Source organism: Haliotis rufescens, unplaced genomic scaffold (assembly GCF_023055435.1).
Source record: "Haliotis rufescens isolate VD_foot unplaced genomic scaffold, xgHalRufe1.0.p SCAF_17, whole genome shotgun sequence".
NCBI classification, from domain to species: Eukaryota; Metazoa; Mollusca; class Gastropoda; order Lepetellida; family Haliotidae; genus Haliotis; species Haliotis rufescens.
The window spans coordinates 4,882,741-4,900,387 of NW_025963857.1; the positions used below are offsets into that span (position 1 = coordinate 4,882,741).

Consider the following 17,647-nt stretch of genomic DNA (forward strand, 5'->3'; position numbering starts at 1 on the left):
GTTCTCATCAGAAATTGAAATGTGGCACAAAAGTTAAGGTCACATGTATGAATATTTGACAGATATTTATTGACTAAATTGTAAATGAGAATGAAGGAATATTAACTATCTGTACCAAAACTTTCTGATCAGGACCACTAGAGATCCATCAGGACCACTAGAGATCCAACAGGACCACAAGAGATCCATCAGGACCACTAGAGATCCAACAGGACCAGTAGAGATCCATCAGGACCAGTAGAGATCCATCAAGTCAAGGTAAAACCCTGAGTGAACATTTTGTAAGTCAAGGTAAAACCCTGAGTGAACATTTCGTAAGTCAAGGTAAAACCCTGAATGAACATTTTGTAAGTCAAGGTAAAACCCTGAGTGAACATTTTGTAAGTCAAGGTAAAACCCTGAGTGAACATTTTGTAAGTCAAGGTAAAACCCTGAGTGAACATTTCGTAAGTCAAGGTAAAACCCTGAATGAACATTTTGTAAGACAAGTTGTTTGCCCCCAAATCTGGTTATGTTACATAAACCACAAGTGTGAGATGAACTGAGTGAGTGAGTGAGTGAGTGAGTGAGTGAGTGAGTGAGTGAGTGAGTGGTTTTAAGCCGCTTTTAGCAATATTCCAGCAATATCACGGCGGGGGACACCAGAAATGGGCTTCACACTTTGTACCCATGTCGGAGAGATGAACTGAGGACCAATGTAACCCTGTATTTTATGACCTTGCATTGCCTCATTTTCAGTTGATCAATTTACTCCTTTCTACTCACAGAAGAAGAATAGACTGTTCCAAATACAAAAGCTGCATTAAGTCGAGTCTCTGTGTCTTCACAAAGCTGTATGAGTCCTCCTGTGATATCTTCCATACCAAGGAACGTTCCTCCTAGACTGTATCTCGCGACCTTGAACTTTATAGTCATGGGCGGGTCAAATGAGTAGGATGTGGTGATGTCATTGTTGTTGAGGAGGTCTTCGGCATCATCGCTATAATACAACGTCGGCACAACTGGATTGGGCCTGACATAGAAGAAGGGAGCGTTAGCAAGTTAATTCATGGATTTATGTTCAGCAATACACCAGGAACGCAGCTGCCTGAAAGTGGTGGAAATTTGAAATGTCAACATAATCTATCAAAAACATACACTCTACATACCAGTGGGTTAATCTTGTTGATACAGCTGAAGATATGGGAGAAATAGTGCAATAAATACTATGTGGTATTACTGGCATATCTGTAAACTGAGGTTCATTCTTTCCATGACACGTATCACAATATCAGTTTGTAATGCTCGGCACATTGGGTGATTTCAAATAGAGATATTAATCATGTGTTTAATGTTATACAGTTGCCAAATACCTTTGAAATGTTTCCATAAATTAATTCCACAATGCAAGTTCCCGAAGCGAGAGGTTAATTCTCAGTTACCTCTCTCATGTGCACTTGGATCAATTCATACACTTCTATAAGCAACACCCAGGGCACTCTTCTACCCTGAGTTCTTTCAGCAAGCTAAGTACCCCTGCCAAGGGCCAGCTAAGTACCCCTGCCAAGGGCCAGCTAAGTACCTCTGCCAAGGGCCAGCTAAGTACCCCTGCCAAGGGCCAGCTAAGTACCCCTGCCAAGGGCCAGCTAAGTACCTCTGCCAAGGGCCAGCTAAGTACCTCTGCCAAGGGCCAGCTAAGTACCCCTGCCAAGGGCCAGCTAAGTACCTCTGCCAAGGGCCAGCTAACATCTTACACAGTCCATTCAACAAGTCACATGTGTTTTACATCTGTTTCATTTTTAAAAAGTCTACACATTTAGATCAACACGTCATGCATTGGTTTCATTGAGAAAATATCCTAAAATGTGAAAAACTATTTCCATTTGTGTGGTTATTATTTAGTTCTTATTTGGTTTACGGCACAACGTCCTGTCATCGAAGCCCTGTGTGGAACCAGTGCTATGGTCACTTTGATGTATAAAGTCATACTGTCATGCTCCTAACTGTTGCAGTGATGTAGAATGCTGAACAAGCCTTGGGTATAATACCAATTCTATGAAAGGAGTGAATACCTCTGGTATCTGATGAGCACTCACAAGTTTAATAAAAATTGTACTATACGGGAGCATGTTTAGTATTTTATTTTTTACTTGGCTCTGATTTCATTTTTGTTGTTGTTTTGTTTGTTGTTTGACGCCACTCTCAGCAATATTCCAGCTTTATCAAGGCGGTCTGTAAAAAATTGAGTCTAAGATAGTCCAGATAATCCAGTGAGTGACATCATGAGCATCAATCCACGCAATCAAGATATGATGGCATGCAGCAACCAAGTCAGCGAACCTGACCACCCGATCCCTTTAGTCACCTCTAGTACGGCAAGCATGGGTTGCTGAAGACATATTCTACCCCGGATCTTCACGGGTCGCTCCAATTTCATAATAAGTGTTTTGTTTACAAACAAGAGTAAAGTTTAGTCATGTGATATGGAAATTAGCCTGTGGCAATGGTGTAATGCTAAGTCATCACTGCCCCAAAGCGTACATCCTGGGCGTGCGTCAGGGGCTCCAAGAAGGCTGTGTATTTATTGAAGGAGTAAACATCATAATGTACCAGCGTCTTGTTTTGTTCTATTGATGAACTTCAATCTATACCTTGATGTTTCAGATTGCTCCTGAATTCAAAATTTATAGTTATACAATATATTGTGATAGATATTGCAAGACAGTCGTGTATCCAAAAATATTGTGACTCGCTTTAAAACACCAATACCCATTCCTAATAAATACTGAGATTGTCCATCCCAGCTGTTAGGGTACAAAGGTGATGGTCACAGATGACACTGGTCATTCAGTATGGCTAGCCATACAGTCCATTTCAGGTGACCACTTGATTACCTTTTTCTTCATAGTATGGAAGCACTAAGCTTTGACTCGGTCTCACGGAATAATCTAAAAATGTCTGTTGTACACTATTTCACTATTTCTAAGACATTTCCAAAATCCTATTACAGTCGAGTCTTGTTAAGTGTCTGAACCCAAAGTATCCATTCCCTGAAACAGGCTGCCCCAAACAACTTTATGACAAAACTAAATAAACATTGAGCCAATCAAATTTATTCCTATTTGACCTGCCAAAACTTAGTGCTTAGCAAAAATTCTTTAAACCACAAAACCAAACATCAGGGGATGCAGCAAAATGTACCTAGTTACCAACAGTTTCCACATAATCAGTTCTAGCTATCAATGTCTATGGTACTTCCTTTTTTTTATCCGCTAAATTTATGCTAGTCTGTTAGCTTGATACCACTAAATTGTGCTGAGGACTAGTAAAATCCACGATGGTAGTCCTCATGGAATACCCGATAATGCATTTGATGGCCATAATTCTGAACCAGTTCTCAATGCTTCAAGTTTTCTTCAAATTGAAACTGAATAAAATTAACTGAAAATGAAAACATAGAAAATATTTTTTTGTCTTGTTCAAGCAGAACTAACTACAAACTGAGAATGCATGATGTTTACAGTAGTTCTCTGGATGTCTGGGGGCACGGGTGGCCCAGTCGTCTAAGGCGCCGCGATTCACTGTGCAGAGTTGTGTCCCTTGGGCACGCCAGAAACCTATGATTGTGGGTTCGAATCCAGGTTGCCCCGATTATGTTTCTGGGTTTGTCAGCACCATACCCGTGCTCATGGGTTTCACCGAAGTGGTAAACATCTGAGGCCTGCATCACTTCGGGCTTTCCTCCCACATTAAGCTGACACACCGTGATATAACTGGAATACTGTTAAAAGCGGCGTTAAACCCAACTCACTCACTCTCTGGGTGTCTAAGAGAGGCTGTATACCTTATTGTGAGTTATACCACGGCTGATGCATGGACGATCTGTATTTCCAAAACATACTAAGCTCTCAAGAGTTCACTCACGTTGGTATTTTCTCTAAGATGGTACAGGCTTGTTCACTTCCTGTCCGAGACGATCCACGATCATACAGCAGGAGCACGCACATGTTGGCTAGCTGCTGACATGCCGTCATGTTGGAATAGGCCTGAAAGGAAAATAACACACTGTTTAGTCTAAATATAGAAGATCAGACTTCTTTCTTTGACCCACTCGGAATGTGGTAATTAAATCTCTTATCCAACATCAATCCTTTGAACTGCTCTCTATCTGAGATAAACGCATACAGTATTATTTTAAACTTGTGTAATCTTGGACTGTACTTTAAGGACAGTGAAATTCTTGTAATTAGGACAGTTTGTCTTCTTGAAAAATGTCCCAAAATGTCTGGATCAACAAATTATCATAACAGAATAATGCAGTCTGCGACTTTAGCCAGCAGTCCGAAGCCTGAGTGGAATAAAATTTTATTCACTCTACTAAGCTATACTAGTAATAATCCATATAACATTCACTTCTACAGAAAATTATGCTAAAAGCCATGTTTAGGCTAGAAGTTTCAAAAGTCTTTGGCACAGACTTTGCACATTGATGTCAGAAAACATTCTTACTTGACAAAGAACTGTAACAGCTCTCAGGTTTTCCTCAAAATACTTGGACTTGACAGTGCCACCAGCCTGAATCAGTAATAACATCAATGTGGGATGAAAGACAACATTGCTTTGTATTTCAACAATATGATTTGTTAGCTTGATGTGGACCCAAAGCCAAAGCTGCTGCAAACCACCCTAAATTGCAGTACTGTAAGTAGTTTGTGTTACGATCCTCTGGTATAGTTGGTCTGCTAAATTAACTTTTTTGATGTTTGTTTGTTTGTTGTTTATATGCCGCACTCAGCAATATTCCAGCTTTATGACGGCGGTCTGTTAATAATCGAGTCTGGACTAGACAATCCAGTGATTGACATAATGAGCATCGATCCATGCAATTGGGATACAATGACATTCATTTAACAAGTCAGCAAGCCTGACCACCCGATCCCGTTAGTCGCCTCTTACGACAAGCATTGTCGGCTTTTAAATCAAGCATGGGTTGCTGAAGACCTATTCTTCCCCGGATCTTCATGGGTCACATGCATTTTGAGAGAATCCGTTGACTGATGTCATGAGCATCGATCCATGCACATGGGATACGATGACATGCATCAAACCAAGACAGCGAGCCTGACCACCCGATCCCCTTAGTCGCCTCTTACGACAAGCATAGTCGCCTTTTAATTTAAGGCAAGCATGGGTTGCTGATCATGGCTTTGTAGATTGAGTAAGTGTGACTTGTACGGCAAGCATGAGTTGCTGAAGACCTATTCTACCCCGGATCTTCCCTGGTCTCATTGGTTGGAGCAAGCGTGTGGAGCTTCAGCTTCATTGATTCAGTGGCTTCTAAGGAGGATGTGTTTGGCAGCCAAACAAGCTGGGCATGACATAAACACACTTGACTTTCAATCAGGTGAGCTAAGGATTTACTTGTGAAAACATTTAAAAACTAAAACCATAATTTGCATAATGAGCTCACCTCAAGTGGGATATTGTAGAGGGTGGGATCATCATTTGGAATGCTATCATCAGGTTTAAAACAATAACCATTTGCCTGAAACAAGACCAACAACATAATGATATATCATGTTAGCTTCAGCATATAATTTGCTTGAAAACATTCAAGCCAAAAAGTAATGATTCATGTTGTTTTATAAAATTATAGCATAGAAATCAATAATCAAATAGTAAACTTGCCAACTGGATGTTATGGACTGTGGACTAGTAGCTTTTCAACAGAACTTCTAAACTACAAATAGTATGGGTGAGTCAGGGTGACTATGAGATGAATCATCAAAACACTCTATCCCAGAGAAATACAATACTACTGCAACATGTGTCTCAGATACTACTGCAACATGTGTCTCAGATACTACTGCAACATGTGTCTCAGATACTACTGCAACATGTGTCTCAGATACTACTGCAACATGTGTCTCAGATACTACTGCAACATGTGTCTCAGATACTACTGCAACATGTGTCTCAGATACTACTGCAACATGTGTCTCAGATACTACTGCAACATGTGTCTCAGATACTACTGCAACATGTGTCTCAGATACTACTGCAACATGTGTCTCAGATACTATAGCAACATGTGTCTCATATACTACTGCAACATGTGTCTCAGATACTACTGCAACATGTGTCTCAGATACTACTGCAACATGTGTCTCAGATACTATAGCAACATGTGTCTCATATACTACTGCAACATGTGTCTCAGATACTACTGCAACATGTGTCTCAGATACTACTGCAACATGTGTCTCAGATACTACTGCAACATGTGTCTCAGATACAACTGCAACATGTATCTCTGATACTACTGCAACATGTGTCTCAGATACTACTGCAACATGTGTCTCAGATACTACTGCAACATGTGTCTCAGATACTACTGCAACATGTGTCTCAGATACTACTGCAACATGTGTCTCAGATACTACTGCAACATGTGTCTCAGATACTACTGCAACATGTATCTCTGATACTACTGCAACATGTGTCTCAGATACTATACCAACAGGTGTAATGAAGGAGTGAGTTTGGTTTTACGCCGCCTTTAGCAATATTCCAGCAATATCACGGCCGGGGACTCCAGAATATATTCTACCCATATGGGGAAATCAAACCTGGGTCTTTGCTGTGACAAGCAACACTTTAACTACTAGGCTACCCCACCGTCCCTTGCAATAGGCGTATCAGGTACTACTGCAATATGTATATCAGATACTACTGCAATAGGCATATCAGAGACTATTGCAATGGATGTATGGGCTACTATTGCAATGGATTATTCAGCTACTATTGCAAAAGATTATTCAGATACTATTGCAATGGATTATTCAGATACTATCACAATGGATGTATGGGCTACTATTGCAATGGATTATTCAGCTGCTATTGCAATAGATTATTCAGATACTATTGCAATGGATGTATCAGCTACTATTGCAATAGATTATTCAGCTACTATTGCAATGGATTATTCAGATACTATCACAATGGATGTATGGGCTACTATTGCAATGGATTATTCAGCTACTATTGCAATGGATTATTCAGCTACTATTGCAATGGATTATTCAGCTACTATTGCAATGGATTATTCAGCTGCTATTGCAATAGATTATTCAGATACTATTGCAATGGATGTATTGGCTACTATTGCAATGGATATATCACCTACTAGTACAATGGATTATTCAGCTACTGTTGCAATGGATTATCAAGCAACTATTGCAATGGATTATTCAGCTACTATTGCAATAGATCATTCAGATACTATTGCAATGGATGTATGGGCTACTACTGTAATGGATTATTCAGCTACTATTGCAATAGATCATTCAGATGCTATTGCAATGGATGTATCAGCCACTATTCCAATGGATTATTCAGCTACTATTGCAATAGATTATTCAGCTACTATTGCAATGGATTATTCAGCTACTATTGCAATGGATTGTTCAGCTACTATTGCAATGGATTATTCAGCTACTATTGCAATGGATTATTCAGCTACTATTGCAGTGGAGTATTCAGCTACTATTGCAATGGATTGTTCAGCTACTATTGCAATGGATTATTCAGCTTCTATTGCAATGGATTATTCAGCGACTATTGCAATGGATTATTCAGATACTAATGCAATGAATGTATGGGCTACTATTCCAATGGATTATTCAGCTACTATTGCAAAGGATTATTCAGCTACTACTGTAATGGATTATTCAGCTACTATTGCAATGGATTATTCAGCGACTATTGCAATGGATGTATCAGATACTATTGCAATGGATGTATCAGATACTATTGCAATGGATTATTTAGCTACTATTGCAATGGATTATTCAGCTACTTTTGAAGTGGAGTATTCAGCTACTATTGCAATGGATTGTTCAGCTACTATTGCAATGGATTATTCAGCAACTATTGCAATGGATGTATCAGATACTATTGCAATGGATGTATCATCTACTATTGCAATGGATTATTCAGCTACTATTGCAGTGGAGTATTCAGCTACTATTGCAATGGATTGTTCAGCTACTATTGCAATGGATTATTCAGCTACTATTGCAATGGATTATTCAGCGACTATTGCAAAGGATTATTCAGCTACTGTTGCAATGGATGTATCAGGTACTATTGCAATGGATGTATGGGCTACTTTTGCAATGGATTATTCAGCTACTGTTGCAATGGATGTATCAGATACTATTGCAATGGATGTATGGGCTACTATTGCAATTGATTATTCAGCTACTATTGCAATGGAAGTACAAGATACTTTCTTCACAAGTGAAAGAGGCTGGGGACAATTAAGCAAACAAGAGATCTCACAACTTGATACTCTTGGTATTGCAATGTATCAAATCTTAAGGGAGGTGCCAATCCCATCATTTAACAGGGGTTCAAAGCATTTGGTAACAAGCATGGTATACTGACGAACAGGTGCATCAGATACTATTGCAGCTATTCTGCCCCACATAACCCTGATGACAACTAACATGACCTCACTTCCACAAAACCTCATGTGATCTCACTTCCACGTCTCACGTCAGTATTACCTCATTGTCTGTTTCACAAACACAGGTGTACAGGTTACTTCGGATACCCAGGATCCTGTTACACCGAACACATCTGAAATCAAGAAGTCATGGCAAACAAATTCAAAATTTGCAAAATCATCAATGACATAGGTATTGGTGAATTGGTAAATCATAAAAGTAATAAAACAAGACTTTTGAAAATGTGTACCAAAGATTCCACATACGTCGTGTACATCCTGACTGCATGTATACAACTCCACTTTTGACAGGGATCATTTCCATGACCATGTTACACAAACCTGTTTCTCATTATGTGTACATGTGTATCTTTAATTCGAATGACATCTGATGACCCAATAAAAAGCTTAGTATTATTAGTAATTGGGGGCCCAGGTAGCCCAGTTGTCTAAGGCGCCGCGATTTCCTGTGCAGAGTTGCATCCCTTGAGCACACCAGAAACCTATGATTGTGGGTTCGAGTCCTGGTTGCCTCGATTTTGTTTCTAAGTTTGTCAGCACCATACCCGTGCTTGTTAGTTTCACTGAAGTGGTAAATGTCTGAGACCTGCATCACTTCAGGCTTTCCTCCGACATTACGCTGCACGCCGCGATATAACTGGAATACTGTTAGTGGCAGCATTAAACCCAACCCACTCACTTAGTAATAAGTACTAGTATATATTAAACAGTGTTCGAATTAAGGGGGTCCTTCAGGTTTGTGGAAGCCATAGTATTTGAATCAAATGACGACATGAATCTTTACTTTTTACATTAGGACTATGACAAAGACACCCTGAGTTTCATGCACAATTTCAATACTGTTAGATAGGAGAGGGACCAAATCCATGATGATATGTGATATGGGGCATACCTTCCTTCGGGTGACTTCTCCTATTGCCTACATTGTCTTCAAAACAATCTCAAGATTCAGGCCAGACAATGGTAAAACCTTCATTCTAATAGACTTATCCATGCAATGCCATTTGATACTTGTAGTTTATTGTATATACATTAACATAGTAAAAACTTAATAAATGTTTGGTTTCTGTTCTTGGGAAATAATCTTCATAAGATCAAACATAAAAACACACACAACCGTTGATGTATCGACCCTTTAATTATCACTGACACTGAATTGTCAAATATTAAGCACTGTTCGTGGACACAATCTTAGATTCTCAGTTCTCATTTAGTCCAGGACAAGCATCATAATCTCCTACAGGTGTTGAGTAGTAAATCTAGTTAAGTCCGTTAATCTTATTGTCTTTCATTTGATGTGACTGGGCTAAACAAGTTCAGAAATGAAAAAATTAAATTGTCATGGGAAAAGTAGGAAATACGTTCATTGCTGTGAAAATGAACAAGTTATGAATTAACTTCAGTCAGCATAATATCATGCAAAATCACAGAATATATTTGTGAATTTTTACTTTATTAAGGTTAAATTGCAGAAAAAGGTCTTAATAACGTGAAACTTTAAAACAAATTTTAAGCAATGTTAAGAGAAGCGAAAACATTGCAGGACAAGCACAAAATAATATCTACTTGCCCTGATGGACAAGTTGTATTTGACAAAAAAAATTCAAGCGCTGCAAACGTATAGAGACAAATAGAAATTACCGGGATTCATAAGAGTGGATCATATTATAGAACATATTATAGAAGTTGCTCCATTTTTAATGATTCCACGTTTTGTACTTCGAAAAAGAGATTGGTCAAACTGAATAAGTTAGGTAGATATATCTTACACAGAAATATGGACACACAAAAATGTATCCAATATCAGCTAGATTAAAAATAGTATGTCTGCACTCTGGCAATGAACTTAACTAAACCAAACCAACCTCAATCACTTGAAAAAGAGGAAAAAAGTATCAAAATCCAATGTAACAAGCCAGCCATTAAGAGAAACAAAGGCATCTGCCTACCCAGCGTGTTCTCTAAAGGGCTCTAACCAATCAGTACCCACAACTGGACATCTTGTTTGTCTTATTGTTATATTGTCCCCCTAGTCATCTTCTTGTTATCACAAGGCTCATCATCAAATAGCCTGAAAACGCTCGTAACAAATGACAATAAAGTTGTTATTCACTATCCATAAAGTTTCAGGTTCTTCCAACTTCCAAATGCTAAAAAAACCTTTATTATTACATTTTCCATAAATTTTTTTAAGAAAGCTGGTCAGCTGAAATTTCAAAACAGCATTCTTATATTCTAAAACAATACCATATTTTCTACCTGTCTCCAGCATAGTTGAGGGAAGTGTAATTTGCACAGTTCTGACAGACTCTGGCATTGGCAGCTGTGACCCAGTTTCCATCAACTCCACGACCCACTGTAAACAGACATGTATAAACTTAGTAGAACATATTGAACATAATGGGACTTGCTTTTAACTTACATTTTGCAATACCGTATTTGATGTAATAAGCGCCCAGGGCGCTCTCAAAATTGGAATAGGGGGCTCTTATTAAAATATTATTTTGGTGAACTAAAAACAGAGTTGAAAGATAAATTTCGTGGTTTATGCTGACAGCCTGAAATGTTTATGTACGGCAGATGTATTTTTTTCAGAATTTAATTGCCCATAATTAATGGTGCATATAACACGGGAGTGCGTATTATACATGAATGAATAAGTCTTGTTTACATTGATCAATCAGAAGGGGTGCTAATTGGGATTGTTCACGTGCCAATACATTAGCAAATATCACCGTGGGCGCTTATTAGAGTGGGGTGCTTATTACGTTGAATACGGTATTCCAAATTATATCCTTTTCATCATTGTATTCTCTGATGAGGATGGAATTACTAACAACAGCAAATGAAAATCTAGGGTTAGAACCGGTCTTCAACAACCCTTGCTTGTTGTAAGAGGCGACTAACAGGAATGGGTGGTCACGCTCGCTGACTTGGTTGATGCATGTCATCGTATCCCCAATGCTCTTGAGTTGATGTCAACCACTGGAATGTCCCCTCCAGATTTGATTGTTGTAGAACTCTGTCATTATAGCTTGAATATTGCTGAGTGCGGTGTCAAACATCACAGTAACAAACAATAACAGATCACATCATTCTGGAAAGTTGATAATGCTGATGATTTAACTGATAACACCACAAAAACTACTAACAGTGAGTAGCCACAAATAACAGCAATACTGCTGATGCATCTTAAAGAAACATCTACTCAGTCACGAACAGTGAGTGAATTGGGAAAACATTCGAATCCTCTCCCATCAATCTCCACGACTTCACTAAAAGAAAACTAGCAGAAGCAGTCCAGATTCGCCGCCACAATCCTATCAACAGAGATTTATACTATTTCAAACCTATTATAAACTTATCCAATAATCGAGTCTGGACCAGACAATCCAGTGTTTGACATCACGAGCATTGATCCATGCAAATGGGATACGATGATATGCATCACACAAGCCTCGTACGACAGGCATAGTCGCCTTTTACGGCAAGCATGGGTTGCTGAAGACCTTATTATACCCCAGATCTTCATTCAGTCTTGCTTGACAATCGTATAAGAATCTATACCGAAACATCACTATTACAGTATAATAAAGAAGTTGTTATCCATATCATTTTTGTCTCCTTTGTCAATTTCTGATCAATGCCCTATGAAACTTGCCATGAATTATGTATTGCAATATGCATCGTAATATGAACAAAGTATCATGATACATATCATATTGTGGTATACTGACGGGACTTCGGATTCCATTTCCCTGCTCATAACAGTGAGTGAGTGAGTGAGTTGGGTTTCACACTGCTTTTAACAGTATTCCAGTTATATCACAGTGTGTCAACTTAATTTGGGAGGAAAGGCCGAAATGATGCAGGTCTCAGACGTTTACAACTTTGGTAAAACCCACTAATCATGCTAATGTGGGTATGGTGCTGACAAACCTAGAACATTATCGGGGCGAACCGGTTTCTGGCATGTCCAAGGGACGCGACTAAACACAGCGAATTGTGGCACCTTAGACGACTGGGTCGGCCATGCCCCCCCACCCTGCTCATAACATGCTTGATCAGTATATCTCTGCAGTGGGGGTACATCATCATGTTGATATGAATAATATGAATACCTTGTACTTGCGGCCGAGTGGATGATGAACAGCTGGAACAGGTCTTAGTGGCAGTGACAGTCCCCGGACATGTAACACACTCCCACCCATCTGGTGACGTAACCTAGACAACAGTTCATGGGAAACACAAACATGAGTCCTGTTCAGAATACCAGACTCAAAACAAATCCAAAGCAATGTAAAGCTGACCCTTACAATAGAATGAACAAAATACATAACTGACTGAATTCACAAATCAACTTTCCATGGCATTTTCTATACTTTGCCAAATGATAAACCCTTATTTATAATTTCTAACCCTAAACCCAAAGAAAAGGATATGAAAAACATTATGGTAAGGGTTAGGAATCAAAAAGTCCCCCCCCCCCCCCACACACACACACTTTATCATGTATCTACAAAAGAAGGCATTGAAACTTGCTCCTGCAGATGTCCATGTGCCATTGTATCACTTGAAAATACTGATATGCGTCTCTCTGATATCACTTCCTCATAGGGGCAGTCGGGTAGCCTAGTGGTTAAAGCGTTTGCTCGTCACGCCGAAGATCCAGGTTCGATTCCCGACATGGGTACAATGTGTGAAGCCCATTTCTGGTGTCCCCTGCTGTGATATTACTGGAATATTGCTACAAGTGACATTAAACCATACTCACTCACTCACATTCATCTTTGTCAATTTGCTTACAACAGAAATAACAAATATAATTGCATTTCTTTTAAAACTCCTGTATATTTCTTTCACAGACAATTGCAAAGTATGCCGTCTATTTATGATATGAGCGACATGAGTGACATGTACATCGCTATTATTTCTAAACATGTGCGAGAGATAAAACATAAGGGAGTGAGTGAGTGAGTTGGGTTTAACGCCGCTTTTAACAGTATTCCAGTCATATCGCGGCGTGTCAGCTTAATGTGGGAGGAAAGCCTGAAGTGATGCAGGTCTCAGACGTTTACCACTTCGGTGAAACCTACGAGCACGTGTATGATGCTGACAAACCTAGAAACATAATCGGGGCGAACCGGGATTCGAACCCACGATCATAGGTTTCTGGCGTGCTCAAGGGACGCAACTCTGCACAGCGAATTGCGACGCCTGAGACGACTGGGCCACCCGTTCCCCCTAAAACATAAGACATGTAAGAGAAACAACACTCAGCTTAACAATCTTACTTGATCAGCTGGACAAGCCTGGCACTTCACTTGGGTGCCACCAAAGTCTGCAGTGTACTTGAACCCTGGGTTACACTCGCACGTAAGACCTGGAAGTGGGAAGAGTTGAGAGTGAGTAAACATTCTGTAACATACACACATGTCGGAGGTAAGTTTAATCAGAGGTCGACTTAACCACTGGTCTGTTGGCCCATGGCCAGTTAAAACATGGAAGGGTTAAATCAAAAGCAAAGTAACCAGTCATAACAAATGGAATAAACAATCATAAATGGAATTGATAATTATTATTTGTTTCTACTCCTGACATTACCATGATTACCTCCCTTCGATAACAGATGTGTTATGACGAAAATACTATATCTGTTATGATGACTTGAAATTTTTATTTGGATTAAGGACAGTTGAACTTAAAAGAAATTTGTCACGGGTGCTGTTGTACAAAACAACCTTAGTACTACGACTGTCCTAAGTCTATGTTAAGGTATGGGAGTTACAATCACCTTAGCACCAAGATCGCTGTGTGGAACGGCACCCTGGCTCTGCTGCCTAGTCAGATTGTCTAAAGGCAGGTTAGGTAAAAAAGTGGAGGTAGCCCTGAGGGCCAGTCACAAAATTATTCTTACAAATACCACTGATATTATGAGTAGTATCACACAGGGATAGACTGGACCACTGGTCAGTCAGTCGAGTCGAGTCAAAATATAGAAAGGCTAGTTATTTTCTCTCAGAATGGAGTTATTTTACATAAACCACTGATCTGATTTGGTAATAGCCGGATATAACCATTAACCAATGGTGTCAAACCTCTGTCACAGTTGGGACTAGCCAGATATAACCAATGGTGTCAGCCTATGTCACTTTATATAACCAATGCCATTATGGCATCAGCCTGTCACAGGATATAACCAATGGCGTCAACCTCTGTCACTGTTGGGACTAGCCAGATATAACCAATGGCATCAGCCTCTGTCACAGTGGGGACTAGTAAGATATGACAGCCTGTGACAGGATATAACCAATGGCATCAGCCTCTGTCACAGTGGGGACTAGTTAGATATAACAGCCTGTGACAGGATATAACCAATGGCATCAGCCTCTGTCACAGTGGGGACTAGTTAGATATAACAGCCTGTGACAGGATATAACCAATGGCATCTGCCTCTGTCACAGTGGGGACTAGTTAGATATAACAGCTTGTGACAGGATATAACCAATGGCATCAGCCTGTGGCAGTAGAGACAAGTCGGATATAAGCAATGACATCAGTCTGTAGCAGTGGAGACAAGCCAGATATAACCAATGGCATCAGCCTGTCACGGTGGAGACTAGTTGGATATAAGCAATGACATCAGTCTGTAGCAGTGGAGACTACCCAGATATTAAACCGCATTATCAGTGTTTCATATTGGGGAGGTCACTCTAATTTCAAACGTGAGCTATCTCCGTTGTTTTCGTATTTGCGAGAAATGGCGTCAGTCATGCTGTACATTGTTGGTCCAGCTTTAAACGCCCAGCTTATCCCTAAGGTAAAACGTATTCTTAATTAAATGTTTGAATGCATTATATATGTATGTTTCCATCCGTACATCTTCTTAGATTGGTTTAGTGCTGATAACCATTTTAGAAAATGTGGGCCTACATTTTTCCCGTCATATATGGTGATCGAAACAAGTGGGCCCACATTTGTATATCGCCTAGCTTCGTTAGGTTGTTTACTTAGTTCTGATAATCAATTCCTAAATATGGGCATATTGAATGATCGCAACAGGGGGGGACCACACTTATTAATTGCAAAATTCTACTTTAATATTGATAATCATTTTCTCAAATGTGGGCCCACATTGTTCCCATCATATATGGTGATCGAAACAAGTGGGCCCACATTTGTATATCGCCTAGTATGTAGACGTTCTTCCGTCATAGTGATTGCAACAGGAGGGACCACATTTATAAATCGCTAAGCTTCATTAGCCTGGCTTACTTATAACCATTTTCTAAAATGTGGGCCCACGTAATTCCCGTCTTATAGTGATTCGAAACAGGTGGGCCCACATTTGTAAATCGCTGGGCTTCATTGGGTTGACTAAGTCATTTAGGCTAGTTGGCTCACATTTGTCATTACTTTGCATGGGTATGTGACATTATATATTATTCATATTTTTTAATATTGATGGGAAATATCTGTATAAATGCACACAGTCTTTGAAGTGTGAATAACGTCATTATAGCTGATCACACTAGTTTATCAAAAATAGTTACAAAACAAGAAACTCAGATCTACTTCAAATTAAATTTACAGAGGCAATACCACTCATTCTACTTTTTCCAGAATAACACAACAATCTAATCATAAGTTTTGGTGGCGATATAAGCCTGTAAATATGTCTACACTTGAATTGATCTTGGACATGATACAAGCCTCAAACTTTTCCGAGAACTTGTTCCATAAAAGGAATAACTCATGAATATTAATGACCCACGACCTAGTTTGGCGATGTTCATAGAAGTGAGTTCTGCTGTATTGTCATCGCATTTGTACATTCTAATCCAGTTACCGGGTTACTTATTTTAAATAGACAAAATAGCAGTTCGTAATGCGGGTTTGTTTACGTTGTACATATTCTCAACAACAAGTGCGTTTAGTTTAGAATGTGGGCCCACCTCGAACTTTCGATCAGGCAAACGGAGTTAGCTCCCTTCTCGAACCACCAATAATGCGGTTTCGCCAACCAATGGCATCAGCCTGTCACAGTGGAGACTAGTTGGTTATAAGCAATGGCATCAGTCTGTAGCAGTGGAGACTAGCCAGATATAACCAATGGCATCAGCCTGTCACAGTGGGGACTAGCCGGATAAACAAATGGCATCAGCCTGTCACTGTGGGGACTAGCCGAATAAACAAATGGCATCAGCCTGTAGCAGTGGTGTAACAGTTCATTACACACACTTGATACAGCATCATAAATGAGACTGAAGGGGTCGTTGGCATGGGTACTACAGGTATGTATCTGAGGTACGTTTCAGTGAACAGAAATGTATCCTAGCCTAAATCAGAATACATAACAATTTCCAGTACCCTAAACGGCAGATGAGTCAATATTCCTCAATGCAAAACGGAAACCAGTTCATGTTGTAGTTCTGAATCACCTGATTATGAGTGTATGTTGGATAATGCTGTGCATTGCAGAACATAAGTGTGCTTTAAGTATGTCACTGTGTATGCTCGTTTTTTTCTATAGCACTCTGGAATGCATCTCATCTGTTCATCAACAGTATGAGTGAGTGAGTGAGTGAGTTTGGTTTTTCGTCCCTTTATCAATATTCCAGCAATATCACAACGGGGGACACCAGAAATGGGCTTTACAAATTGTACCCATGTCGTGAATCGAAACCCGGGTCTTCAGTGTGACGTCAACAGTATGACACAGGGGCGGAAGCTAACACTTTTAGTCCACTTGTCATCATAATGATAACATGTTGCAAAACCCTTAAAAACCTGTAGTCCTTGCCAAACTGCCTAGAAGTTAAAGTATCATAAGGACAAGAAGAAATTTGACATTTTTAAGTGTTTTGCTATATGTTGTCATTATAAGGACTAGTGGACAAAAAAATGTTCATTTCTACTGCTGATTTATTGTTTAGACATTTAGTTAACTTATTGACAAGATATTCTGGAATGTCACAATGTCACATGGTCTCCAAGTCCATCTCTTCCTGAGGTAGTGGTCCATGGATAGCACTGCATGCAGTCAGTAGTCGTAAAACTGTCATCTGCCCATCTTTCCAGAGGATTCTTCTTGTGTTAGCTCCTTGTACTGAACTCCAGGTTCACATACACTGTTAA

At 39.6% G+C, this 17,647-nt stretch overlaps 1 protein-coding gene across 1 annotated transcript in view; it reads right to left on the minus strand.

Annotated features, from left to right (window-relative positions):
* LOC124144039 (meckelin-like) overlaps nucleotides 1-17,647 on the minus strand; it is a 36,096-nt gene that overhangs the window by 16,632 nt on the left and 1,817 nt on the right. The window contains exons 2-9 of the mRNA XM_046513299.2: nucleotides 13,804-13,892; nucleotides 12,631-12,733; nucleotides 10,769-10,865; nucleotides 8,550-8,622; nucleotides 5,450-5,524; nucleotides 4,489-4,554; nucleotides 3,904-4,025; nucleotides 766-1,012 (exon numbers count right to left, since the gene is read on the minus strand). Coding sequence (XP_046369255.2) covers nucleotides 766-1,012; nucleotides 3,904-4,025; nucleotides 4,489-4,554; nucleotides 5,450-5,524; nucleotides 8,550-8,622; nucleotides 10,769-10,865; nucleotides 12,631-12,733; nucleotides 13,804-13,892 — 872 coding nt within the window. The remainder of the gene's footprint in view (nucleotides 1-765; nucleotides 1,013-3,903; nucleotides 4,026-4,488; nucleotides 4,555-5,449; nucleotides 5,525-8,549; nucleotides 8,623-10,768; nucleotides 10,866-12,630; nucleotides 12,734-13,803; nucleotides 13,893-17,647) is intronic.